At 48.8% G+C, this 27,207-nt stretch overlaps 2 protein-coding genes and 1 long non-coding RNA gene across 14 annotated transcripts in view; 1 reads left to right on the forward strand and 2 right to left on the reverse strand.

Annotated features, from left to right (window-relative positions):
- Positions 1 to 2,115: 2,115 nt before the first annotated feature.
- On the reverse strand, positions 2,116 to 18,902 carry PEF1 (penta-EF-hand domain containing 1). Its single transcript, XM_006176184.3, has 5 exons — positions 18,815 to 18,902; positions 10,024 to 10,339; positions 5,627 to 5,782; positions 4,990 to 5,133; positions 2,116 to 3,106 (listed from the first exon to the last, which is right to left on the reverse strand). The coding sequence occupies exons 1-5, from the start codon at positions 18,836 to 18,838 to the stop codon at positions 2,877 to 2,879; spliced, it is 870 nt and encodes a 289-aa protein (XP_006176246.1). The 5' UTR covers positions 18,839 to 18,902; the 3' UTR covers positions 2,116 to 2,876.
- Positions 18,903 to 19,021: 119 nt separating this feature from the next.
- On the forward strand, positions 19,022 to 25,499 carry LOC116668326. The gene is made up of 2 exons (XR_004325482.1): positions 19,022 to 19,303; positions 24,588 to 25,499. It is a non-coding gene; the product is annotated as an uncharacterized LOC116668326 (long non-coding RNA).
- The window catches only part of COL16A1 (collagen type XVI alpha 1 chain), a 50,897-nt gene continuing 49,116 nt past the window's right edge, over positions 25,427 to 27,207 (reverse strand). For 6 of the 12 annotated variants that reach the window (XM_032495761.1, XM_032495760.1, XM_032495754.1 and 3 more), the window contains 3 exons: positions 26,777 to 26,953; positions 26,521 to 26,598; positions 25,427 to 25,770 (listed from right to left, as the gene is read on the reverse strand). In XM_032495761.1, coding sequence (XP_032351652.1) covers positions 25,568 to 25,770; positions 26,521 to 26,598; positions 26,777 to 26,953 — 458 coding nt within the window. In that variant the 3' untranslated portion in view covers positions 25,427 to 25,567. The remainder of the gene's footprint in view (positions 25,771 to 26,520; positions 26,599 to 26,776; positions 26,954 to 27,207) is intronic. The other 6 variants (XM_032495751.1, XM_032495758.1, XM_032495753.1 and 3 more) reach the window with 2 other exon arrangements.

Below are 27,207 nucleotides of genomic sequence, written 5' to 3' on the forward strand. Positions count from 1 at the left end.
CGTTCCCTTTCCTTGTCATTAAACAAAATCTGTGCTTCTTAGGTTAGGAGTGAGAAGGTGGGGAGGCTGGGGGAGGGGAGAAGACAAGGCAGTGCTGGAATGCAATTATCTGCTGACCGCTCCCATCTCTCATCCTTGATACAGGTGGGCTCCAAGCCAGGCCTCAGAGCGCACAGGTTGCTGCCCCCTCATTGATCCTCTGATGCCAGGTCCTCGATCCTGGCCACATCTGTCTGCCTATGGCCCAGAGGCCTATGGCAGGTAAGGGGGGGTTGGGTAGGCAGAGAGCAGAGTTAACAGACTGATTTACTCTTATCTTCACCTTCTTGGAAATCAGGGCTCGCGTTTATTTTCTCTGAACTCACAGGATAAAAAGAGAAAGCCAGAGACTTGGCTAGACGTGCTCCGTCTGCCACCAAGATGATTAGAGGGCTGCCAGAGGCCCTGATCCTTGTTGCCAGAGCAGGGGGTGGAATGCAGTCTGAAGTACTCTCCGCTGAGAGGAGCAGGAGGCAGCTGGCAAAGGCCAGCTCAGCCGTGCACACCGCCGGGTCTGCTTAACTTGATTAATGGTGCTGCGGGCTCCCTCTGACCTCACCCGTCAAGAAGTGGGGCAAAACCAAGCTCCTGCCAGGGGCCCAGCCCAGGAATGCATTAGCTCCCCTCCTCTTAGGCAGAGCAGGTGGAGGGAGTGGTCTGAGCACGTCATCCTGCTCTCCAGATGACTCACCAGCCCAGCTCGTGTGAACGTTTCCATAGACGTGCCGTTGCTGCCAGGCAGGGTGGGCTGTCCTGCCCACTCCCCTCTCCCGCTGGCCTCAGGATCCAAAGCTGTGTAAAGTTTGTAGCCAGGCTGGAGGGGCGGCGTGCGGAATAAGGTATGAGGGCTGGCCCCCAAGCTCAGAACCGACCATGCACACGAGGATGAACCCAGGTCCTGGGTTCCTCACCCCAGCTGAGCACAAGGGTGAGTGTGTGACCGGCACCATTCTAGATGGGGGCTTCGGGAGACACTTGGCTCAGCGGAAGCAAAGAAACAACAGCCGCTCCCCGAATGGCTGCAGTTCTACACTGTTCTCTGCTGGTTGAACCCAGCACCACAGTGGGCCATTTTGGGGGACTCAAATGAGCTGGGGAAAATTCAGAGGAGGTGACCAGGATGCCAAAGGGAGTGGGGACTAGGGGATGTGGTGGCAGGTTCCAGATGTCTAGAGGGCTGGCAAGCAGAAAGGGGTGAAATATGTTCTGGGTGGCCCGAGAGAGAAAACCATACCAGTGGGTGGTGTTTTCAATGTGGCAGGATCTGGAGTCCACGTTAGGAAGAAGTTCCCACTAGTCAAGGAGGAAATGGGCTGCCTGGAAAGGCACTGACTTATTTGACACTGGAGGTTGGCAAGCAGAGGTCAGACTCACAGTGGGGTAATGGAGAGGGTTCTAGTTCCAGGTGGGGCTGACCTCTGGGAATTGGATTCCACCTAATTCTAGGATTCTAGCACAACTGCAGCCCAGAGGAGAATGGGGCTGAACTGGCTGAGCCTGACATGGCTGCTGGGCCTCACTGAGCTGCTTCTCCAACCCAGAAGGAAAAAGATTAGCTCACCATTACCCAGTGTAAGATCCCCCAAGCAAACCAAAATGGCTGGTGTCTTGGCTTCAGACTGCAACTTTGCAGATACTATAGACATTCAGTGTAGGCTGGTTACCAGGCTGATTTAAAGATCCAGCTGGCAAGTACAGATGTCTGTGCTTGGTAAAAGTGGGGGGAAAGTTATGACTTCATAAATGCAATTTGTCTTGAAGACAGAACTAGGGCTTGAGATAATAAAAAGGCCATGCTGTGAAAAGTTTGGAGTGGCTGCTTCTAGCCCAGAATACCAGCCCTAAAATCATTATAAAATACACAGTAGGCTTCTAGAACTCAACCTGGCAGGTCGCTACACTTAATTTCACCCTGGTAAGTGAGAGCAGCCCCATGGAGGCCATATCCCCCTGAGCGGCTTCTTTCTGCATGGCATGGTTTATACTATGTACTTAAATATTCCTTGAATGGAAAAATAAATGAGTGACTGAATGGATGAACTTGTAGTTGGGAAGGTGTGGTGGAAAATGTGGAACTCCAGAGTTTTATCCTTTTATTGAAGCTTACAGTTTCATTGAACTTTTGGCCCCGAATGAAAAAACTGCAAATAAAAAAAAAAGCATTGGCAGTGGGAGGTGGCAACCCGTCCCATGGGGACTGAAGCCAAGCAGAGGGGCAAGTGAGGGGCCCAAGCTGCAGAGGGGTAGCCTGGCCAAAGATGCCCAGGGAGCAGACTGTCCAAGCTTCCTGAGCAGGGACAGCCACAGGCAACTAGAAGTCAACACACACGGACTTGTGGGGTGGAATTCAAGCCACTGGTCATGCGGGCAAATCTCTCACCCTTGGTCAGACTGCACTTTGGAGAAACTGGGTCCATCTGACAAGACAGCACGCGTGACGGAACACAGGTAAGAGGCTGATGAACACTTACCACTGGCGTCAGGGCACCTAAGGAAAGCTAGAGGCTGGAGCCAGCCGATTAGACACTAACTCCTTGCAGTGACCGGCATCTCTTGCACCTGGTGCAAGGCTGTGCCTTGTAAATGCTCAGGGTTGTAATTCAACTTCCAGGCTTTTCCGAGGTCAGGCCCCTATCTATGTGGCCTCAGCCCAGGTCCCCACTATTTGGTGGCTATGACATAGAACTCCCAGCCCTCTTTGGGAACAGTGCTGCATCAGGCAAGGGAGAATTCTTTTTTTAGGAGGGGCAGGAAAAGAAGAGAAGCCCACATGCTTCTCCCACCCTAGGAGCCAAGAAAGGTCCCCTGGTGCACTCCCCACTCTATAGATGGGCTGGTCATAGCATCCGAGAGGCTGTCATGGTGACGAAGTCCTCGAAGCTGAGACGAATGTTGCCCTGCACAGCTGTGTCCTTCTCCCGGAAGGCCTCGGTCAGCACCTGCAGCTGGGTGCATACCTGGATGAAGCGATCGAGCTGCATGGAGGGATTGGTGGAGCGCGGGCAGTAGCGGGAGACCAGGAGCTGGGTGAACTGGGGGCTCAGGTTGTAGCCCATCTGGGACAGAGCTGGAGAAGTGGGGCACACAGAGCAGACACAAAAACTTGCTGTAAGCACTGCCATTGACCAGCTCTATGGAGCACAGCAGTTCAGCAACTCCAAGGGGATTGGAACCAAAGCAGAAACAGGACAGACATCCTGAGGGGTGTCCAAGATGGCAGAGGCACGCCAGAGGCTGTGTCTGGATGCTTTTCTTAGATGGAAGGCCCCCATCCCTCTTTCTCCAAATTTCCATTGCCATCTGTTTATTTAGGGGTCTGTAGGGTCCCAGAGTGACACCAGTCTGTCTGTGCTCATCTCTGACCTCTGCATTACAGACAGAAGCCTAAGCCCCCTTGGGCCACCCTGCTCAGGGCAGATGTCTCAGACAGCTCAGCACAGAGGCTATGAGAGCCTGCTCTGGAGTCAAGACAGCCCCCCAACAAGATGCTTATTAACCTTGCTAAGCCTGTCTTACCATCTCTAAAATGGGGATAATACTTACCTTGTAGGTTCTAATAAGGATTAGAGGAAGTGATCAAGCAAAGCACTTGGCATAGTGCCTGTGGGCATAGTGCCTGGCACATAATAAGCACTCAGTGTTATTTGTTAAAACTAATAAAGTCATCATCATCCCCCCAGGCGAGGCTGTGGGGCAGTTCCAAGGTCACAGCCTCCATGCTGCTCCCCAATCCCTCTACCTGGGATGCTTCCTTCTTCTCTGTATAATCTACCAGCTCAGGCTAAAATCTCAGTTCTGTTTTTGCTATGTGGCCCTTGGGTAAGTTATCTAGACTATGCCTCAGTTTTCTTTTCTGTAAAAGGGGTAATAATAAGGGATCCTTCATCTAAGGGTGGGGAATAAGAAAAAGCAGCTATCGCATGGGAGAAAGAATGATGTAACATTTTGAGTGCATCCTTAGAAAACTAAATGTGACAAAAACCCAGGACATATTTGGAAATTGTATGCTCTCTAGCAACTTTGTGTGAATTTTTGTACAAGCACTGTTTTATGAGTTATATAAAATGTTATAAAAATAGAAAAAAATGATGTAACATATGAAAAATGCTTATTACAGTGCCTGGCCCATAGCAAGCATTCAATAAATATTAGCTTTCTTGTGATAATATCACCCTCACCAATGTCCATCACTGGATCTGGCAACAGAGTTTAGGTGCTCAGTCCAGGTTGCCTCCTTTCCCTTCCACCAGGGGGCTGCCCCAACCGCCTGCCCCACCCACAGAGCTCCTCAGTATGACTGAAATCTGTGTCCAGGGCAAGCGGCTGGGTTCTCTGGGGAGTCCTCTCTCCCTCTCAGGTGGCAAAGCTCCCTGTCTGGTTCTCAACACCGCACTAACTACCCATCCTCTAGAGTAAGAAGTGGAACCAGACCTGGAGCTGTGGCTAAGCTGGGTCATCTTACCCAACTGCAATTTTTAGAGTGGTCTAGGTCCCAGAGCTGGAAAGAAACTGTCTTCTAGCAGAACTAGCAACAGAAGCCATCTTTCTAAGCCCCTCTACAGGACACTTTCCATTCTGCATGCTGGAAACTAGAGAGGAAGGAGCCACCCAAGCCACACGTCCTGGTCTCAAAGTGCCCCAGGCTGCTGAGTTTCCATCCCCAAGGCTCCCTGCCGGCTGGTCCTGTCTCTCCTAGTGCTGCCAGAGATCCCATCGCCAGAGTCCACCCCTGATCCAGCAGCCAGGCGTTTCCTTGCCCTGGATTTCAGCTTACTGCCCAGCCAGGTCACAGAAAGGGTGGGGAGTGGGCCTGTGCTGAGGGCAGCGTCTTATAGTGAGTGCAGTGGGACATTTGGTGGTCAGAGGCTAGAGGGAACCCCATGCTCTGTCTTCGGGAGAAAGAGAAAGATCCAGCTCCACCTGTGCACTGAGTCCCGGGCAGGCCCTCACCTTGCTGCAGCTCTGTGTAGCTAATGGAGCCCGAGCGGTCCCGGTCATACTGCTGGAAGAGGTTCTTCCACTGCTGGATGAATTTCCACAGGGCCGAGAAACCATAGACGTCAATGCGTCCTGACTTGGTCTTGTCAAACATGTCTTGGAGGGAAGGGAAAGAAAGCTTCAAGACTAAGGTTCTCAGAGACCAGTGAGGCAGCCTTTCTCCCTAGGCCGGAGTAGGAGGCGCCATAGAAACGAGGCCTGAGGCCCAGATGTCCCCAAGACATACCCACATCAAGTATTGTACCAGTGCCACCCCCGGTCACCTTCAGCCCCACCCCTGCCAGAACTGCATTTTTTTCTGCAGCTTTGGGAGCTGACCACCCCCTGCCATCTCCTACCAGGACAGGGAGTCTCATTTGTGCAGAATGAGAAACTGAGTCAGCCTAAGACTCAGTAAGGTCTAGAACTTGAGAATCAATCTAAGGAAAAGAGCTCCCTGTCTAAGGGATCTTGCCTTGAACCCAGTTTCCTGCCTGAAATTCCTCCCTGTCCAAAATATTTCTCCTCAGAATGGCCTCCCACCTACCTATCATCAGGCAGGAGGTGGCTCGGCCTCAGCTCGAGCCCACAGGGAAGGGCCAGGACTCACTTATCATCATGAGGCATGTCTCATCGTTGAATGAGGACCAGTTGGAGTTGACCAGGGCCTGCTTCAGCTCCTTGATGGAGATGTAGCCACTGTGATCAGAGTCCACTGACTGGAACCAGGAGTAAGCCTCAGGGTCCACATTGGGAGGAGCGCCACCTGCAGGAAGGGGTGCCAACCAGGGGAATCAGACATAGGTCTCAAGACCAATCCGCAGAAATGCTGGGAAGGGCCAGCCTTAGTGCCTCCCTGCCTACAGGTTTTCCCCATCCTAAAAGCCTCATAAATCCACCTACCCCGTCCCTGTCTTCCATCAAGCCATCATCCTTACTCTGGTGGAAAAGGACCTTCTGTGTAAACTCAGAAGTATTTGCAGTTGATTTCTACTCTGTAAATCCTTTGCGCTTTTCCTCTGGTGCTCCAGTCACTTCTCTGTTTAAGTTTCTAAGGAACACAGACTTGTCTGGAAGATTAAGAATTCTCTGAAAAGGGGGATTATCTCTTCCCCACAGACTGAGGACCCCAAAAAAGTTTGCTAAGTACCTAACACGCACAGCCCGGAGACAAGCACTTTGAGAGTCGTAGCAGTAGGGAGCTCCCCGGGGGGGACACCAGGTCCGACCCATCCCTGACTGCCCCGGCACAGCAAGAGCGGGCACATCTGCAGCTACCAGAGTGTGGGTGGTCACGAAGCTCCACCTCTCGTTACTCCCCATCACCTCCAATGTGCCATGTGCATCCCCATCTCCAGACCTCCCTGCAGATATCTCTGACACCTCCTCACTTGACACATCCAAATAGCTGCCCAATGCTGGCTGTTCCACACACAGGCATCATCTCCTCCCTGTTCCTACTGCACCTGCCCTGACTCAGACACCCTTTACCTGGACCAGAAAAAATCCTAACCAAGTCATCTTTACAATGACTCTCCGCCACCCAGCACTTCCTACCGAGTAATCTCTATAAAATTTCTGTTTTCACCAATTTCCCCCCACCTCAACTCAAAATTCTTCAAAGGCTCCCCACTGCCAACAAAATAAAGTCCAGCATCCCTAAAACAGCATTCTAATTCCTCCACAATGTGGTTTACCCCCATCTACCTGTCACTCTATCCCTACTCTGTCCCCCGTCCACCTGTTCCAGCCTCGATGCCTAATACACTTGCTGTCACCCAGACCTGCACAGCCCCAACCCCAGGAAGCCTTTACTCACTGGGTTCTCTCCACCTCGTACCCCCTTCTCCCTCATCTCTTTGCATTCGTTTCCCATCCATCCTTCAAAATCCAAATAAAATCCTGTTCCTTCCATAAAGCATTCCTTCTTCTTCCAGCCCTGGACAGGCCTCCTTCCTCTCTCCTTCATACACCTCTCTCTATAATCACTCCACTGTGTACATGTTTCTCCCTACTTCTTCCAGGTTAGACTTGGAGCAACTTGTGGGCAAGACCTCAGCCCAGCTCATTTCTGAATCCCCAGGAGTTAGCACAGAGCCGGACACGGAAAGGGGAGGTGCTCGATTCATGCTAGAGTTGGCTTCATGGTTCAAGCCCCAGCTCTCCCATGAGCAGCCTTGGTTAAGTTATTTAAGTTCTCTGTGTTTCAGTTTTCTTATCTGTGGAATGAGGACACAACAGCATCAACTTCATACGGTTATTGTGCAGATATAATTAATACATAAAAACCATTAAATCAGCACCTGGCACCATCGAAGCACTACATAACTGCTGATTATTCATGTTGTTGTCGTGCTTCAAACAGCTTTGTGTGTCTGGGAGCTTTTTGTGTATGTGGGAAGATGGAAGAAAGGGTCATTCATTTGGAAAGACACGCAGGGTGAGCTGGGGGTGAGAGGAAAGGGTGGCAGATAAAGTGGAGAAGCACAGAAGACCAGACCTTTTGGGATAAAGCCAGTTACACAGTATTGGGAAACCTAGGGAGCTGACAGGACACAAAAAGGGCTCCTTCACACAACGCAGTATGAGACACAGCACAGAAACCACCACCCAGTCCCAAAGGAAAAGGGTTTGCTGACTGTGGGACTAGTCTGACTGCCTCAGCTGGGAAATCCAGGCAGGTCCCACCCTTTTACCTAAAACGGCCGCTGTGCCGTGGGGGAGAGGAGGCCACAGGCGCCAGCAGGAGTCTCTGTGACGTGTGGTCTGTGCAGTTAGCACAGAGGAGCTCAGGCTCTGAAGCAAAGAGCTCTAATCCTTACTAGCTTGCATGACTTTAGATACACTGTTTCATTGTCTGTGTACTGATCCCCATTTCTATAATGCACCTATTTCCCAGGGTTGTTGTGATGGTTAAACGAGACAACAGTAAAATCAAGTGTTCACAGAAGGCCTGGAATGTGCAGTCACATTTTCACAGAGGAAGGGCTATTTAAACCAGGCTGAGAAGAAGAAAAAGCATGTTGGAAAGGCACAGAGTGTGTCTGGAGTACTTCCAGGGGTCTTGGGTTGACCAGAGGGAGGAGCAATGGCAGGTGAGGAGCTGGAAAGGCCTTTTGGGAGTCAAGGGCCCTGAGGATCTTTCCTGTGGGCAGTGGGGCACCTTTAATAGTCACATCTCTCCCGAAGAGCAGGTGCTCAACCTTTAGACCTGGAGTCAGTGGGCCTAAGGTGACTCCAAGGCAGGTGTGTGGATTATGCTTTAAAAAGCACTGCTCTGGGAGCTCACTGGAGGCACTGGAGAGGAGGTAATGATGGCTGGGTGAGAGGAAGGTGGGCTGAGGGTGAGCAGCTAAGAGTCTGAAGCACGTCTCTCCGCTCCTCTGCAGCCCTGGAGAGATAAGCCTCACAGCCAGGTTCCTTTCCCTGCAGTGACCTCATGTAGGCTCAGGGACAAGATTTTAAACCGAGGAGGAAATCCACCAGCAAGCTGCTGAGCTAAAAGCAAACGGCCTGCAGCTCCAGCTCTGCTGAGATAAATGCCACTGGCTCACAGTGTTTAGAACCCTCAAGGGCGAGACTCTCCCTTGGCCACCTGCCGGGTATGTATGCTAAGATGCTGAGCTCCCCGGCAGTACCCTTCCCCGGAGGCTCTGCAAGTGCACCAGAGTTGCCTCACTGCTGGTGTGGCCTCCTGGGAACCAGCGTGCTATGAAGAGGCTGACTGAGTCTGGGAGGACGCAGGGGTATGGACACCCACTGACCCTCACCCTCTTTCAGAAACTACTCAGAAATCTTCACTGAGCCTGAAGCCCCCACCTAAAATTCTCTGCCTCCATGAGTTGCCAAATCCCTTCCCCCATCTTGTCCAGTACCGCGCCTTTACTGTCTCTTGCTCTTTATCCTTCCCCATCTCACTCTATCACTCTCCTGCCCGCCTCAGCATCTTTTGGTGGTACGGCCTTTGGCACATCTGCCATCACATTAGATGCTGAATGCCTCTTTGCTGAGAAAACCCCAGAACAAGTCTTCTCACAGAACATTGCTTACTAAGCCCCTGCCATGTGCCAGACACTGTGCCCAGTGTTTACCTGCACCTTCTCACTTAATCTTTAGTAACAATCTTGCTGTATGCCAGAAATTAACACACCATTGTAAATCGACTATACTTCAATTAAAAAAAACAAAAAACAATCTGGTGAGCTAGTAACATTTACCCATTTTATAGATGTGGACACTGAGGCTTAAAGGGATGAAGTAACTTGATCAGTCAGTAAGTGGTCTGATCTCAAAAGCCCAAGCTTTCAACAACTATGCTACCTTGCCTTTCTACATATAATGGTCAGTCTCTCTTACACATAAATGGGGTTCCTCCCCCTGAGACTGCAGTATTATCTCCAGTTATTTGCTAAGCCACCCCTCCCCGGTTTCCCTGAAAGAGCACTGTGCATCCTCTCCCTGCCTAGTGGTTAGCAGAGCCCCTCCAATGATAGGAGTATCCACTCCTATCCATCTGATGTCAGGCTTGACCAGAGGACGTGGTTTGGCCAATAAACTTGAGTAGAAGATATATAAAGAACTTCAAAGCAGAAGCTTTAGGAGGCGTCGTGCTCACTCTCCTGCTCTTTTTGTTTGCCATGAGAACAGCATAACCCAAATAGGGGATATGCCGCCCCTCCAGCCTGGATCCTGGAAAGAAAAGACACGTGGAGCAGAACCTCAGCAGCCAAGCCTGCAGCTGCCAACATGTACGCAAGAGTAAATAAGTGTGAATGAGCAACAGAAATAAATGTTTGTCGTTGTAAGCCACAAAGATTTTGGAGTTGCTGTTACCACAGCAAAGCTAACTAACAGAGTTCTCACTCTGCTAATGAAAGCTGAAGCTGGAGGCAAGATGCTAAGGCATCAGAGACCAGGCTGCCTGCACATCCACAGGAAGGGCAAGGAAGGGTGCTGGGTAACTCACAGCAAGGCCGGGGGCACCTGGAGTCCAAGATCGCTACTTACCTGGAGGAGGTCCCTGTCCGTAAGGCCCAGGATGCTGGGCACCATAGGAATTTGGAGATGGCTGACCATAGGGGCCCCCGGGGGCTCCACCGCCATATGGTCCTCCTGGAGTTCCGGATGGGAGCCCCCCAGGGCTGGGGTGTCCATAGGGTCCTCCACCAGCTGGTGGTCCATAAGGCCCTCCAGGGGCAGGACCTCCCCCATATCCACCACCAGGGGGTACCCCACTACCATACTGCCCTCCACTATGGGGGGCTCCGGGGTAGTAGCTACCAGGGGGGGCGCCGGGCGCTTGTCCTCCAGCTCCTGGGCAGCCCTGCAAGAAGAGCAAGACATCAGTCAGAACGATAGGATCAGAAGCTAGCCACAGTCTGGCACTTTACAGTCATAAAGTACTGCCACTGCCATTCTTTCAACTGATCCTATAGGCTGGACTGGAGTTATGATCCCATTGCTCAGATGGGGAACCTGAGGCTTCTAGGAGATACAGTTTACCCAAAGTCATGTTGCCAATGACCTGCATAGGTAGGGCTGGAACCCTGCCCTCCTGGCTGCCCTTCCCTGCACATCAAGGGGCTCCATAAGGGCTGGGATCATGTCTGGTTTGCCACTTTATCCCCAGCCCTCAGGGCAGAATGGATGCTCAGTAAATATTTACTGTATGAGTGAGCAGGCAGAAGAATCAAACTGAATTCCAAATCCTCACCCTGTGGTACCCCATCTCTAGTCGCAGAATTCACAGTGCAAATGTGATCTCCACCACATGCCCCTGACCCTCTTCAGTCACAAATGATGTATCCACAGCAAAGATTCATCCATAGCATTCCTTCCTCACCCCACTCTAGCTCATGATGCAAAAACACTTCCCTAGCCTCAGTCACAGTTCTGTGAGACAAACAGGCAAGACTTTATTCCTAAGGCAATATAAGACAATGGTTAAGAGTGAAAAAGACCAGTTCAAGTTTGGGGTCTGCCACTTACTGAATGGTCTAACGACTTACCCTCTCTAAGCCTCACTATCCTTTGTGCTAATAGTGCCTGCCTCCCTCTCAGGTTAGTATATGAATGAAATAGGGCCAGTCATGTAAGGGGCTCTGAAACAGGCCCTAGCACAAAGTAAGCACTCAGTGCACACTATCAATAGTAGCACTTTGCTATGGTGGAGGAAACTCGAGTCCAGAAAAATCACACAAGAACTGTGTCAAGGGTCTGGGGCCAGAATCCAGGTCTCCTACTGCTAAGCCCAGATCATGTGTCCATTAGAGCATACATGGGAGCACTCCCTCTCTTGTCCATGTCCCCATGCCACTAGCCAGGGATCCCTGAAGCTCAGAGTGTTCGGCTCCATCTCCCTAAATGGCCAGCAAAAGGCCTAGGGGAACACAGCCCCAACATATCTGCAGACAGGCTGGCTCAAGGGCAGAGAGCAGCTGGGCCCAGCTCTGAGGATGGTGAGGACGGTATCATCTAGACATGGTCCAGCTCAACCTGTAAAGGCACACCAGTGGCCTAGCTAGCGAGAGCCCAGACTTTCTCTCGTAGTTGTGTTTGCTAGCTTCCTGGACAGCTAGCCTCCAGGCTAAGGCCAGACTCATACTTCACCTAAAGAGGGTCTGCTTGCTCAAGGAAGAGAGGTTTCTTGAGAGACGGGGGGAAGCAGGCCCTCCACCTTCCCCACTCAGCATCGTGGGAGCTCTTCTGCCCTGGAAGCTGCCATAGCTAGTGGCAAGACTCCCTCACTGAGGATGAAGCCACAGGCCAATCCCAACTCAAAACTCTGTTCTCGTCAGCTGAGTTCATGACCATGGGCCAGTGGCTTCATCTCTCTAAGCCTATTTCTTCTCAAGTAAAATAAAATAACCCCTTCCTCATTATTCTGCAGATTACAAGAAATGAATATGGCAGAATTTTGTCAGTATCATTTTTAGCTAAAGAACCTTCTGATAAATAGAAATTTAAAAACTGATAAAAGAAAGCTGCTCTGGTTGAAAGCGGGGACTTAAGAGCCCCAACCATGCAGGCCCCTCATTTGCCAGCGTGTGAGGGAGCCCTGCGGAACCCTCACAGTGGTTCAGAAGTCAGTTTGAAAACCATTAATATAAGAAAAATAGTTCTTACAACAGTGTCTGGCATAATTCATAGCTGCTATTGTTATTATATTAATTATGATTATTATTATCATCAAAGCCCTGAGCCAGGTAAACTCTGGGGGCCGGGGTGTATAAAGGAAAGTCAAATGTTCGAAGGAGCTCACAGTTGATATGAGAGGCATGGAAACATTCTCTATAACATGTAACAAAACAACATAAGGAAATAGGTCTTTAAAATGAAGACATAAGCCATGTACCATGGGACCACAAAGGAGGGTGAAACTGGGGAGGGTTTCCGTGGGAAAGCAGCATTTGGATTAGGACTTAAAGAATAAAAAAGATTCCGCTGGAGAGGGCGATGGGAGAGGTGCCCAGCAGACCTCTTCAACCTAACCCCTTTGGTTTACAGATGGGGAAACTAAGGCCAACTGAGGGGAAGGGACTTGCTCAAGAACCGCTGTGAGTGGGAGGCAGAGGTGGAGTTAGATCACTCCCCATGCACATCTGAGCGCAGTGACTCCCACTCCCTCCTGCTACAGTGCTCTTTCCTTAAGCAATGGGGCACTTTCCAAAGCAGAGTAGGCTAGAAAAGGGGTGGGGACTCTGCAGAGTCTAGGCACACCCAAAAGAACAGGCTGGACACCAAGCCAGGAAGTAGCCAGTCCACAAGAAGCCCTGTGAGCAAAGCCATTCACGGACCTGGCTTAGGGCATCTGAACAGCCCTTCCCCCTGGGAAATGCCCCCACACCAAGCAAGCTGGTGCTGCCAGGCAGGTCTTCCGGCTTTGGCGCAATCACAATCCAGGTGTCTGGTGCAGCCTGGCAGCAACTGAACCCTTTTCTTTCTGCCCTGCATTAAAGCCCTCACGTGTAGTTTACTGTATAGGAACCATACCACAATAAAGGTGTTTAATAAATAAATATATAAATAAAGCCCTCACATGTACACTTTACAAAGCACTTTCACATACACACAAATGCTACTGGCCAAATCCTGCCAACAATCCTCTAACAGAAAAAAAGAAGATATAATTAGTAGGTCTACTTTCAGATGAAGAAACTGAGGTGCACAACTGTTAAAAGACTTCATTCATTTGGCAAGCATTTACAGAGCAATATATTGTGCTAGGCTCTCTGCTAGGCTTGGGGGCACAAAACTAAACAGGGCTGGCCTTGAGGAGCCCCAGATAACTATGATGCAATCTGATCAGTATCATCAGAAAAATCTACTTAAATGCTATCAAGGAAGCATGGCCAGAGGAATTGGTTCTGTCTGTTAAAGATTAAATGAGCAATCAAATGAACAAATGCAGGCAGTGGGTTAAGGAAGGCTTCCTGGAGGAGGCAGGAGTAATATTGGAGCTGGTATTGAAGGATGCACAGACATTCCCCAAAAGGCAAGCAGCAAAGGACATTCCAGACAGAAGGGAGAAGAAAGACAAAGGCACAGACCTATGAGCGAGCATGGAGGGGTCAGGGTGTGGGCTATAAAGCAGGGGGCAGAGGCAAGAATGCAACGGTGAGCTCCAAAAGGCAGTCTCTTTACACACTCCTTGTCCAATCACCTCTCCTGCTGCATTTCAGTCAACTGGTGGGTAACTGTGTCTTCAAGCAGTTTCTCTCTGTCACGCAACAGTGAGATCCCCAGGGGCAGACACTGGGCCTCATTCATTGTGGTACCCCAGGGTCCAGCAGAGTGCCTGGAATGGGCAAGCCTCCATAAAAATGTGAACAAACAAATACCACTTTAAAGATCTGGGGCTTTATGCCGGAGGAAACAGAGCGCCATAGAAGGGTTTCCAACAGGGAAGAAACGTGATCAGAGCCTTGTTTTGCAAACTAACCAGCGGCAGTGTCAGCAGCAGTGTGGAGGATGAGCTAGCGGGGGAGGCAGCAGCCTAGGTGCTGGACACGCAGGGCTGGAACCAGACAGCAGACTCAGAGAGAACGGGATGGAATCTGAAGCTATTTCAGAGATAGACCAGACATGACTTGGCAACTAATTAGGTTAGGGAAGCGACAGAGGGGGGAGTGAGGAAAGAGAAGTGTTTAGAATGACTCAGGTTTCTAGCTTGCACCAGAAGATGAAGAAAGTGAAACCATCAGAATCCAGGCTGGAGAAGGGTCACGGAGTTGTTAGTAGTATCTGAATCAGGAATGAAAACCAGAGTGCCTGACTCCATGTTCTCATACTACTCCATGCCATGCTGCCAACCCTTTTAAGTTTTTCCAAGAGTATTTCATGCTGATAAATACAAGATTGTAAAAGAAAAAAAAGACAGGAAGAGTTCAGTAACCGTGGTTTCCAAAACATCACAGAAAACTAACCCTACATCTTTACTGATTGCATAGAACCAACATTTGATACATTTGAATGGGGGGAGGGGGCAATCAACATTTTATTGAGGCTCTCGCTGATCCTCAGTCCTATCAGGTAAGTGCTATGATCCCCATTTTACAGATGAGAAAATTAAGGTGCACAGAGTTTAATCACATGTCTGTGATGACACAGCTAGAACTGGTGATTCAAAACAGGGTCTGCATGACTACTACTCTACCCTCTTCTGGGTGTTCACTCAATAAATGAGTGAGCATCCACCACGTGCCAGTGCCAGGGACCATCCTAAATATATCTGTCAAATATGATGGATTTCTACCCTGGGCAGGGCTGAAGTGGGAAGAGTGGGATCAGGTGATCTTTTAGAGGCTTGAAGCCCGGTATCAGGAGACTTAGAAGAAGAATTTTAACCTTTTTTTCACCCCAGCACCTAGACCCAATTTGAGAGCCACAGTATTGTAAGAGATCCCAAAGACCTCCCAGTAGGACCTCTCAGTCAATGAGGGAAGCTCTGAAGCACTATCTGGAATCTCTGTTTGCATTCCTGTAAGTGGTGGGGAGCTCACACCCTCCCAAGTAACCCACTCAGAAAGTCCCACATTTTCTTTTGGCTCTGAGGGCTCATTCTTCTATCCTCAAGACACAGAGATGTCAAAGGTTGGTCCACACTGAGTCCTCACAGAGAAGAGTAGGCTGCGTTGCAAAGACAAGCCTGTGCTCTGAAGCTACCGTGCAAGTGCCCATGAGAGGAGGCTAGAGCCCATTCTAAGGGGTTAAACATTCACAAGACAACAGGAGGGGTTTGTGCATTCACCAGCAGAGCCTCCTAAAATATTTAAAGGCCAGAAACCTGCAGCCAATAAACAGTGAGCCAAGAACCGTCTCATGACTTCAATTACTACCTCTCTGCTGACACTCCAAAATCCCTCTCGCCAGCTTCATCTCTTCTGAGCTGCAGACCCACCTATTCAACAACCTTCTGGAGCTTCCCCCCCGAATCTATTCCTCCTTCTGTGTCCCCATCTCAGTGAAGGGAAACGCTGGTGGCCTCCTGGACACCTCCTCTTTCCTCCCTTCCGTCACCTCAATTAGGCACCAAGTTGCCTCAGTTTCACCTCCCAACTCCATGTTCACCAGGTCACCGCTCTCTCTCACCTAGGTTACTTCAAAAGCTTTGAAACTGGTCTCTCTGCCTCCAGTCTCCTTGCTTCAGCCCAACCTCCCGGGGCCCCATGCTAACAGCTCCAAAGCATGGATTAGAGAAAACTCTTCAGCGACTCCCTCACAACTCTTAGGATGAAGTCCATACTCCTCAAAAAGGCAGACAAGGCCCTTTAGGGTCTGGTCATTGCTTACCTTTCTGCTCTCATTTCTTACCTTTTGCCCCCTCTTCCCTACAACTCAACTGATCTCCTTAAATTCTTCCAAAATACAGGGCTCTCTTACTTGTTTCCCAGCCTTTGTAAATACTATCCCCTCTACTGAAGAACCATGCCTTTTTGCACCCAGCTAACGCCCACTGCAGGACTGAATCCTACTGCAGATTCAGTTTTTAGCTTAAATGTCACCTCTTTTAAGAAGTCTTCCTACCCTCAAGACTGAGGTATTGCTCGAGTGCTAGCCTGACACTCCTATTTAATACTTATCACACTGATTTCACAATTTATATATTTGTATTGCTCTTCCACTTGGAATATTTGCTTTACTAAATTTAATTTACCAAACCCAAGCCTCAGACTTTTGCAAGAAATTTCTACAAGGAAATGTCAGAGCAGGGATTTGAAGCCAAATCTCTCTGGCCATAAAGACCACGTTCTTGAGCACTGAAATCCATCAGGCTGGCTCCCCAACAGGACCAAAACTTATTTGGTTTTATCCCTCCAACACCTAGTCCAAGCATGAGGACCCTGCGGCAGGAGGCAGGAGAAAATTACAGGAGTTTGACTCCTCTAACAATAGGCTGGAATCCTCCAGGGCTATGTCCTGGGTGGAGGGGACGTGGTGCTCACTAAGCCTTTGGGTGCTTTCGAACAACCCACTTCCTTTCTTGGAACACCATGGACCAGGAGCTAGATAGGAGGACAAAGGTATGATGGGGAAAAGCATTTCTTCCTCTACTAGAGACACATTTCTCTCTGGGCTCCATTTCAGTACTTCACTGGGCATAAGCCCAGGTGGTATGGCACGATGGCAGCGATCGCAGCAAGAGCTATGCCACCACGCACCAGCAGCACTACATGATAGCAATGCGCCAAGCTCCCTACAGGCTTTATCACATTTCATCCTCTTTTCAGCCCTATGAAGTATTGTTCCTCCCTTTTTACAAGTGAGGAAACTGAGACTCAGAGTCCTTAGATGATCTGTCCAAGGGCATGTAACTATCAAAGAGGAGAATTAGGGTTCTAGCCCAGTTCTATCTAACCTGGAATTTCAGGCTCTTAATTTCTATGTCACTGCTTCTAGGATGCACACAAATTGCCTTCAAAAGCTTATTAAAATGTAGATGCTTGGGCCCTTTCTAAGCACAGAACAGGTCTGAGGTGTGGAACCCGAAAATGTGCTTTTTAAACAAGCTGCCAGGTGACTCTGATGCAGACCATCCACCGAGAAACAATGCACCATAGCAATGTTTTCCCAAATTATGTTCCTCAGGAGTACCAGTGACATCAAGAAATGATCAGACTCAAAAAAAGTAGGGGGGAGAGGGAGGGAGGGCATATGGTTAAGTGAGTTTAAGAAACACTACATATTCTATTCCTCTCTGGCAGATTTACAATGTATATTCACAAATTAAGAATTCTGAGATGCCCCATGGTGAATGAACTTATTAAGCTGTATTTAACAGAGTATTTCCCAAACTTATCTAACCACAGAATACTCCTCTATCAGAAATACTTAACACCTCATAAGCCTCAGCAAATGGAACCGACCTTGGGAAACACTGCTAGGTTATACTTCCTCCTAACCCTAGCTCATGCTGGCATCTCTCTTCCCTACCTCTGCTAAGTATGCAGTGAAATGAGGTCTAAGTTCTAGCATGAGCCTTGCCTCCTCATTTGCTGCATGACCTTGAGCAAGCCACTTAAGCTCTTTGGGCTTGTTCCTCAGCTATAAGTTGGGGGAATAATCTCTGCTGATCTGTTTATAGGGCCTTCATGATTGAGATAACGGAGGTCCAAATACCATGTGCAAAAACTGTACAGGGCTGCACTGCCTCAGAGGGCTCTTGTAGCATCTTTTGGTATGTGATTATACTCAGTCCAACACAGTAATATCCCATGTGACCTGGTTTTCCAATTTTTCCTGCATGGGTTTTATCTCCTAAGATAGTGGGATCTTGGGCAACTCAGGAGCCCTCTCTGGGCTTTAGTTTCCACCTTTTAAAATTAAAGAACTCTTCTTAGGGCCCTCCCAGCTCTGACTTTCTAGGAATCTAGGAAAAATCAAAATACTAAAAGGTGAAACTGTTGCACTTAGTAGTACCAAATGCTTTACTAGCATCACTTCGTTACGCTTCATAACAGCTCTATAAAGTAGACCCTATTATTTGGCCCTATTTTACAGAGGAGGAAACTTCAGCTCAGAAAGGCAAAGTGCCTTGCTCAAGGGCTCAAAACTAAGTAATGGAGCCAGGGTGAGAACCTTCCTCTGATTCTAAACCGCACTTCATCACTCTACCATTGTCATCCAACAACGGACTCTGGCCACATAAATACCTTGCTGTGGTGTTCTTGGCTGGATCTAGATAGGCTAGCAAGTGGGGAAGAGGCATCTATTGACAGCTCTGGGTTCTGCTACCTAACTGCCTTCAGTTAGGTTCCATGACTTCAGATTAGTTCCATGTCTTTTCTGGGTTTTATTTTTCCTGTGTGTGAAATGCAGGTGTTGGACTAAGTTCTCAAACAAGCTCCTTTGTGCGCCTGCTAAAACCACAGATTCTCCTAATTATTCAGATGCAGTATGTCAGGGGTGTATTTTTATCCGACGCCCCAAAGGATACCGAAGAACCAGGGCTCTAAACGTTCTATTGGCGTTGATGACCCCGCCCGGGGCCCCAGCGGGAACCCTGGGAAGGTGTGGACCCCAAGCCAAGCCCAGCCTGACTCTCTGGGGTCCAAGGACCCCAAATCTTCGCGTGCGCGACGTCAAAGGGGGCGCGACGCGACCTCCCAGACGTGCAGTCCTGAGTGACGTGAGACAGGAGCGACCGACCATCCCTTTTCCCTTCTCTCCTGCGCGAGACCTCGCTGAAGGCAACCTCAGCGTGGGAAAGGCGAGAGGTGGGGAGAAAGCGAAGCCGGAGGTCCTGGGCCTGGACTTGGCGAGGCCCCTACTTGGATTCGCCCGCCCCTCACAAACTCACCTGCCCGTACGGATAGCTGGCCATGGCGATTCTGACGTCACACGCGGCGAGGGGCGGGGCCTCTGTCAAACCCGCCTCCTCCTGGGTATGGGGCGGGCCCGCTTATGATTGGGTGTATGTAACTGTCAATCCTGGGAGCATGGGTAGTCGGGAGTGACGCTATAGGGCGGCGGTCGGGTTCCTCTCTGAGAGGTGGGGGGAGCTAAGATTTGGGTGGTGGTTCTCGGAAATCTCTTTTGCTGTACTGGCGCAGGTATCCCTCCCTTTCCTACCCTTAAGTGGGCCCCAGGGCTGGTCAGGCCTGGGTATTTAGAGAAAAGATTGGGTGGGGTGTTGCAGTCGTGGCCATGTTTTAACCTGGCAGATGGGACGCATGATAGTGGCGTAGTTGCTGTCGTCACTACAAGTTTCCGCCCAAGGAGAGCCGCCCAGCGGTTACCGTGACAGCGGGGAACCGAATGAAGCCTCCTAGAAAGGGTAGAGGCGATGGTAAGAAGTACTTCGTTCTAATGTCAAGACACCACGTGCCAGTTAATAGCTTTGGAGTGGGATCAGTGGTATTTGAAGAGGAAAATCCCAAACCGTCGGCGTGGGAGGGAAATTAGATCATCTAGAGCGTCTTCCTAAATAACTGGGGAAAGTGAGATCCAGAGAAGCAGTGACTTGCCCTAGTTCACTATGGGTTAGGAGCAGAGTGTAGCCGAGAACTGGGGTTAGTGGATGCCCTGATTCTTATCACTGGAAGTCTTGACTGGTCCCCAAAGTAGGTCAGATCTTGATTACTAAGTGACCTCATAGCCATGTACTTGCCTCTTGGTGATTCAGGCTCTACACTTGTTTGTATGCTTATTTGATGAATTTGTTAGTTTTTCCATGTGAGCAAAGATTGTCTGGTTTTGCTTGTCTTTGTATCCCCAGGACCTGTATTTTTAAAATAAAGTAATAGTGTTATGAGTTATTGTCCATTCCAGCCCACGTATCTAACCATCTAGTGAGGCACTTTGCAAAATCACAGAGCTGATCATGCTACTTGTCCACTGGACAGCCTACAGTGTCTCTTCATCTACACCTGCAAAATCAGGTCCAGATTCTTCATTATAGCACCCAGGCTCTTAACAGTTTGGCCCAATCTCACCTTTTCAATCTTATTTCGTACAGCCCCTGTCTGTCTGCTGCTCTGTACTCCTATGTTCACTTTCACCACTCAGCCCTCTTTCTTTGGAGTGGGGATTTTGATTTTACCACTTTCTAACTCTCTGACCTTTGACAAGTTATTTAACCTCTCTGAGTCTGTTTCCTCAACTGTCAGAAACCAATATATAAAGAGATCTGAAAAATGAGCTTAGGGCACCTGCTCATGCCCAGACTTATGCTCAAACCACTCCTTTCACCAGACCAGCAACCCTCCCATCTCCAGTCCTTCAAAGCTCAGTTCCAACCCCATCCTCCACCTAACCCTCACTAGCCACTCTCTTACCTGCCTCCCTTTGCACTTGGTACTGCCACTGTGCTATATTCTAACCTCCTTGTGTAAGAGGTCTCTCTCTCTTTAGTGCATTTATTTATTTATTTATTTATTTATTTATTTATTTATTTATTTATTTATTTATTATTTTATTTACGGGCAGTGGTGGGGGTGGTAATTAGGTTTATTTTTTAATGGAGGTACTGGGGATTGAACCCAGGACCTCGTGCATGCTATACATGCACTCTACCACTGAGCTATACCTTCCCTCCGTAAGTGTTCTCTTAGATATTTTCCCCCAAATCCGTTCCTCTCCTTCATCTCAGAAAATCCATCCAGTTTCTCAGGCCAAAGGATCATTCTTGCATGGCCTGGGTTTTTCCACACACTCTCCTGCTTCCATGTGCTTTAGTTCAAAAATCAAACCCACATCTGCTCTTTTCTCACAGTTTGCACTGTCTCCTTAGTCTAAGACACCATCCTCTGTGGCCTGGATCATGACAGTAGCCTCCTGATCAGTGTCCCTGCTTTTACTTTTTCCCCTGCATGCTTTTCTTCATAGGGCAGCTGGAGTGTTTGTCTTAAATGTAAATCAGATAATGTCATTCCTGGGCTTAAACTCCTCCAGAGGCTCCCAATAACTCTTATAAAAAAATCTAAATTCATCCTTATGACCTTCATGGCCTGATATAACCCAGACCCTGCCTGCATCTCCAGCATCACTTTGTGCCACTGTGATCCTCAGATCTCTCCAACCTGCTAGCCCCGTCTCCACCCCTGGAACATACCAATCTCAATTCCACCTTCAGGCTTTGCATTATCTCTTCCCTCTGTCTGGAATGCTCTTCCCTTGACTCTTCACTGGCTAGTTCCTCATCATCCAGGTCAGTTCAAATATCACCTCCTTGTTGGGGGGGGGGGGAGCATTCCTTGACACCACATCTAAAATAGCACTGTCCCCAACACACATTCCAGTCATCTATGACATCACTATGTCTCATTTTTTTTCATAACACGTGTCACAACTTGAATTGTCCTCTTTAAAGTTTATGTGTATATTGTAGGATTATCCTTTTCTTACTCAGTCGTCGATCCCCAATGCCTGGAATAGTGTCTCACATGAGTTCAATAAATGTTAATAGTTAGTAGTGGCAGGAGTGGGAGTAGTCTCCTGTACTGAATGCTCACCAGGTGCCAGACATTGTGCTCAGTACAATGTTTTGTTTCATCTTCACCACAGTCCTTTAAGATAGATATTATTACCTATTTATAATGAGGAGTTGAGGCTGAGAGAGGCTAAGTGACTTCCCTACTATCAAAAAGAAATGGAGAAGGCAGGATTTAAGCCAGGTCCATAGTCTTTTAACTAATCAGTATTTAGGAGGTCTTCTTTACCTTTGTAAACCACCTCCCCCGACACACACACAGAGTCCAAAAAATAGGTGGCATCAAATTGCAAAATCTCAGAAAGGAAGAATTCCTGCCATCTGGGATGAAGGTCACGGGATATTTGCTCAGAAAGAGAACAGTGATGTCTGGCCTGAAAACTGGGGTAATGAGAGGCATGCTCATTTTATTTCACAAACATATTAACCCATTGAATTCCCACCATTTGCCAGGATCTGTTCTAGGTGCTGAGGATTAAGCTATGAGAATTTCACACCCAAGGTCCCTCTCCCCAGCAAAGAGCTCTTAGGAGAATGTTCTGTTGGATGTCTGTGCTATTTGCAGGCTATTTGCAAGGGTATGCAAGTCATCTCTTAGGCAGTCAGGACCCCACCAAAGCCAAGTCCAGGGCTGTGCCCCCGAGGACCTGCAGCAGGCCCAGGTGTGTTTATTTTGGAGCGGGCTGGGTACAATGGAGATCAGCATCTTCCAAAGACTGAAAAACAATCAACTCATTTCCAAAACCTCAGCTACCTGAGGCAGACAGAGGTGGGTGGAGAAGTTCCTGTTTTTGTTTCAGCTTTAGCCAAAGGGGAAAACTTGGATTCCAGCTCTTTTTAGAGCACAGAGCACTTTCCTCAGTTCATGGGTGCCCTGTGGTTGACCCCTTAGAGGTGAGGCAGAGCTTGGTAATGGAAGAAGACCCATCCACTGGAAAATATCACCTCCCGGGGAGACACAGTGTTCCCTCTAGGCATCCTGGCTTAGCTCCAAGCTCCAGTGTTGCTTACTAAGAAGGAATACTAATACCCACTTAATTATTATGGAATTAATTCTCTTTGATTCTGAAGAACTAGATCCAGTTCCAAAATTTAAATTCCAGTTGGATGCTTTGGACCAGAGGGTGGTTTGCAGCTTTCCACAGAACCAACAGAAAAATGAGGACAGCAGACATGGCAATTTGGCCACACTCCCCTCCCATTATGGGATCATGTGGAGAGTACATTGATACGTTTTATCCCCATAAACTATTCAGGACAATGACAAAAAGATCTAGGCTTGTAGGGGGTTAACAGACCACACATGAAGAAAGAGTCTAAATAGAACTCCAATGACTGGGGTAAATATTATGACAAACAAAGAAGATTTAAATTCCAGAAGGCATCACACTTGGGGAATTTTTCTCTGCAGAATAAATATGCAGCAGTCTTTTCTCCATCTTACAAAGCAGAGGGTTTCTCAAATTAAGAAGTTCCTGTTCAGCAAACCTGACTTAACGTAGCCTTGCCCAAAACTGCCCTTGCTGCCCACCATCTCCTGGGCTCACACACCACATTCCAAACACATGTACTGACTCTCATCACTCAGCACACCACCCTCAGTCATCTCTGGACCTTGGCATGTGCTGCTCTCTCCGCCTACATCAATCTCTGCCTAGACAAGGTTAGGTCTCTCATCTCCATGCTCCGCTGGCGCCTGCTACGGCCCCATCATCCCACTTTATTGTAATTTCTTGTTTAACTCCCTGCTTTCCCCCGAGACACTGTGGGGGTGGGGGCTGTATCTGTCTAGTTTGCCTCTGAATCCCCAAAGCCTGGTATAGTTCCTGGCACAGAGTAGAAAGAGGATATGGACTCATCAAGTTAGACGTTGACAATCTGAGTGATCTATGTGTTGCCTTCAAAGCCCGGAATAAATTCACTAAGAAATGAAGACAGAAGAATAACGGCAGGAATGTGAGAAGGTGTGTCCCCTCCCGCCTTTCTCTTCAGCTTACCCAGCTCCTGAATTTATGAGCAAAAGCTGTGGATTTTCTTTTTCTTTCTTTCTTTTTTTTTTTCTTTTCGTCTTCTTCTTCTTCTTTTTTTTTTTTTTTTTTTTTCTGACCACGGTAACAGAAGAGACTATAAAATTCAGCTTTCCATCTGGTTCTTCATGGTCCAAGAAAATGCAGTGATTTCAAACTCAGAGAGACAAGCACTCAAATCATGAAAGCTTGAACCTAGCCTGTCACAGAATCCTCTAAGAGTAGTATGGATTTGACTCAGGGAAAAAAAGTGGAGGAAGCATCACTCTGTAAGGATTGATTCCCTGGTGGTCCTCAGAGGGGATAAGTTTGATGTCCCCTCATAGCATTTTCCCCCCTCTGGCCTTCAAAGCCAGCCTCCTTATTTCAACAGCTGGTCCTTGCTTCTCTTTCTACTTGCGCCAACGTGCTCCTTATCATGAGGTCCGTCATCAGATAGTGCTTCTCAGGCTGGGCAGAAAGGAAGCTGCCTTCTAATGGGAGCACTTTAACATCTGTCCTCATCCACTGTCCAAAACAGGCTGCTAATTCAATGCAAAGAGGATGCGTTTGCTTTTTAATGTTTTATGTTGGAGCCGGGGTTAACGTGAGAATTGCTAGTGAGAGATAAAATGAGAATTGGCTCCTCCTTTATCTAAAAACATCGTGTGAGATCCTTGGCTCACCCCAGAGTCTGCCTGATGTCAATTCCCTGGCCACTGGCACACCTCTGCTTCTGGCAGGGAAAAAATAGGGCAAAGGTTCTGAAAAGCTCTTGGTACTTGAGGCTCAATGGGAAAAGGAAATTTTCAAAACTGTGCTGGAAATGCCAGCTCTGAAGGGATTTGACAGCCAGTTTGAAGGCTTCAGGCAGTTTGGATAAGCATCTGGACTCTGGGTACATTTCTCAGCCTGCTGTGATCCCTTTGAAGTTTATCCAACTTGAATAAACCTTCCAGAAAGCTGGGGCCAGTAAAAAGGCTCTCTTTGGAAGTCCCTCTGGATGTGCCGTGACGCTTTCTCACAGGGCAGCCATCGCATCAGGACAAGAGATCTGAAAAGTAGAAAAGGAAGAAGTTTGAGATAGAATGTTTCTATAATGTTCAACTTGCTGTCTTTTTTCTTGTTCTTCCTAGCTTTTTTACATGTGGAGAAGGAGGCAGCAGATAGATCACCAGTGGACTTTGAGGACCGTGAACTCAGATCAGATCACTGCTTGCCCATGACCCCTTTGCACCGATGCAACCTGTTTCTGAAGGCCAAGGATAAGATGTACAGGAAAAGCACCACACGTGTCAGATTAACAGAGAGTAACAAAAGATGCCATGTGTAGCCCAGGAGAGCTGGTGACAGGGCCATGCGTTGGCACAGGCAGGAGTTTCCACCTGATTTCTCAGAGAAGCATTCCCTGGTTGCCTAGGCCAGGGGCTGGAGCCTACCTGTCCTCCTGTTTGCACAGCCTCTCTCATCACAGACTTACTGGAGCAGCAAGAAGAGACCGCGTGCTTGGAGGTGCTGCCAGGCAGATGAACATACCTCGGCACCAGGTGGCATTTCCTAAGGTGCATCCTGGATTGGCTTGAGGTCATACCCAAGAAGTGAAGAGGATGGGCAGAGGGTGGGTTGGGTATCAACCACTGGTTTCTTTAGGGAAGCAAATAGGAAGGGGTCTTTACAGCTGGATGTGGAATCTTCAAACCCACTTTTGGCTCATTCGTGGGGAGAGGCTGAGCAATGCCCCTTCTCTGACTTTGAGAAGTGCGCCATGAAGAAACAGACACAAGGTCTAGAGGACCAAAGGAGACTCAGAAGTATCTTGAGAGGAGATAGACAGCAGCATCCCCCAGCTCCACTGGTTGACCACAGACAATGAAGGACATGCCCTCTTTTGACCCAGGGACCAAATGACAAGAGGAGGATGACAGGGAGATGAGCTGCAGCCCCAGAGAAACCCCACTGGACGTGAGATTGCAGGTAGTTTTGTTTGTTTGTTTATTGATAAAAAAATATTAATAGCAATTAAAAAAAACCAAAACATTCACAACCCATCACAGAGTCCTAAAAGTTTTAGCCACTTGTTCCCAATGGAGTCCTTCATCTGACAGAGATGATGATTTCAGCCAAAAGGCCCCTTCATGTTTTTCATGGGTGGGTACTGCTGCTCCATTGGCATGGCCCCAAAGCAGTCCGAGGGGTTACAGTGGCCGGCCTTGCCCGGCTGGCCCATGGGGCCCGGGGGACCGGGGATGCCAGGAATGCCTTGCTGGCCCATCGGCCCAGTGGCTCCCATCTTGCCATACCCGGGAGGACCCTGAGGGCCTGGAGAGGAAAGAGTCAGAGAAGGAGAGTCAGGAGACCCAAATCACAAGAAAAGAAATAATGGTCGTGGGAAATAACACCTTACACTTGATGAATATTTCTCCAGTTACAACATGTTTTGATGAAGACCTTATCTGATCCTTACATGAATTTAATGATCACCATCATATTACTGGAGAGTTTTATTCAGAGTTTCCATGGGCCAGGCACAAGGCAAGTGCTTTTTTCTGCATTATTGATCGAATCTTCACAACAATTCCATGAGAAAGGAAGTATTCTCTCATTTTGGAGACACAGGCTCAGAGAGGTCACACACGTAGTAAGTGGTGAAGCTGGATCTCAGAGCCAGGCCATCAGGCTTTAATCATTTCTTAAGCCAGGCGAACACCTGGCTTAAGTGACCTCATCAAGGTCATATAGCCAGTAAGATGCCAAGCAGGACCTGACCTTGCATTCCCTGGGCCCACCACATCCAGATCTCTTCCACTGCGTCATGCTGGCCCAGTTCAGGACTTGAGGGCAGGCACTAGGCCAGCATCTTCTACACCGCCCCCCGCCCCGCACCACACACAGACACAGACACAGACACACACACCCTACTGGAGTGTCTTGCACATTCCATATACAGCATTACTATACAAGTTGGTTGATAGGCTTGTGGTTATTTGAGGTTCTACACAACTGTGTTATAGAAGGAACACAAAGAAAGGCGACCTCAGCTGCTTATGAGCAAAGGCTGGCTTCTCCTACCTGGGGGCCCAGGGGGACCAATTTCTCCTGCAATGCCAAAACCAATGTCTCCCTTTTCACCTTTGGTACCAGGCAATCCTGGAACAAAAGAAATAAAATAAGAGGTCCTATTCCTGAGTAGGAAAATGACACACCTAGTTGGGATTATTTGAAATACACACACATCAAATGCCATATTCACAACAGACCTCGTGCAGCACTCGTGTTTGCCCCGGAGAGCTAGGTGTGCACCTCAGTAACCAGAGGGCAGACCTACCTCTCACTCCTGGTAAGCCCTGCCGTCCTTCTCTGCCAATCTGACCAGGGAGCCCAGGTGATCCCGGAGAGCCTGGACGGCCCGGGGGACCATCCTTCCCTGGGGGCCCTGGTCGTCCCGGAGCTGCCACCATTTCCATGGGGAACTGCATCCTGGAAGTGTAGTAAGCCATCCTCTCTGTAAGAAAGGACAGAGACAGGTCACAGGGCACTGCAGTGACTCAGTGACTGTAGATGATACAGAGAGGCCGCCAGCAGAGAGTCCGAGACAGCCTTTCTTCAGAGGGATGTCAGAGCAAGGAACGTGTAGGTGGATCTCTTAAGTGGTCTCCTGCGCCCTCGCCCCCACACTGTTCTCCACATGATCTGCCTGAAGCACAGATCTGATTACAGCATCTCTCCTCTCCAGTGGCCTTCATTAGTTCACCACTG

The sequence above is a fragment of the Camelus ferus genome, chromosome 13, assembly GCF_009834535.1.
Source record: "Camelus ferus isolate YT-003-E chromosome 13, BCGSAC_Cfer_1.0, whole genome shotgun sequence".
Classification (NCBI taxonomy): Eukaryota; Metazoa; Chordata; class Mammalia; order Artiodactyla; family Camelidae; genus Camelus; species Camelus ferus.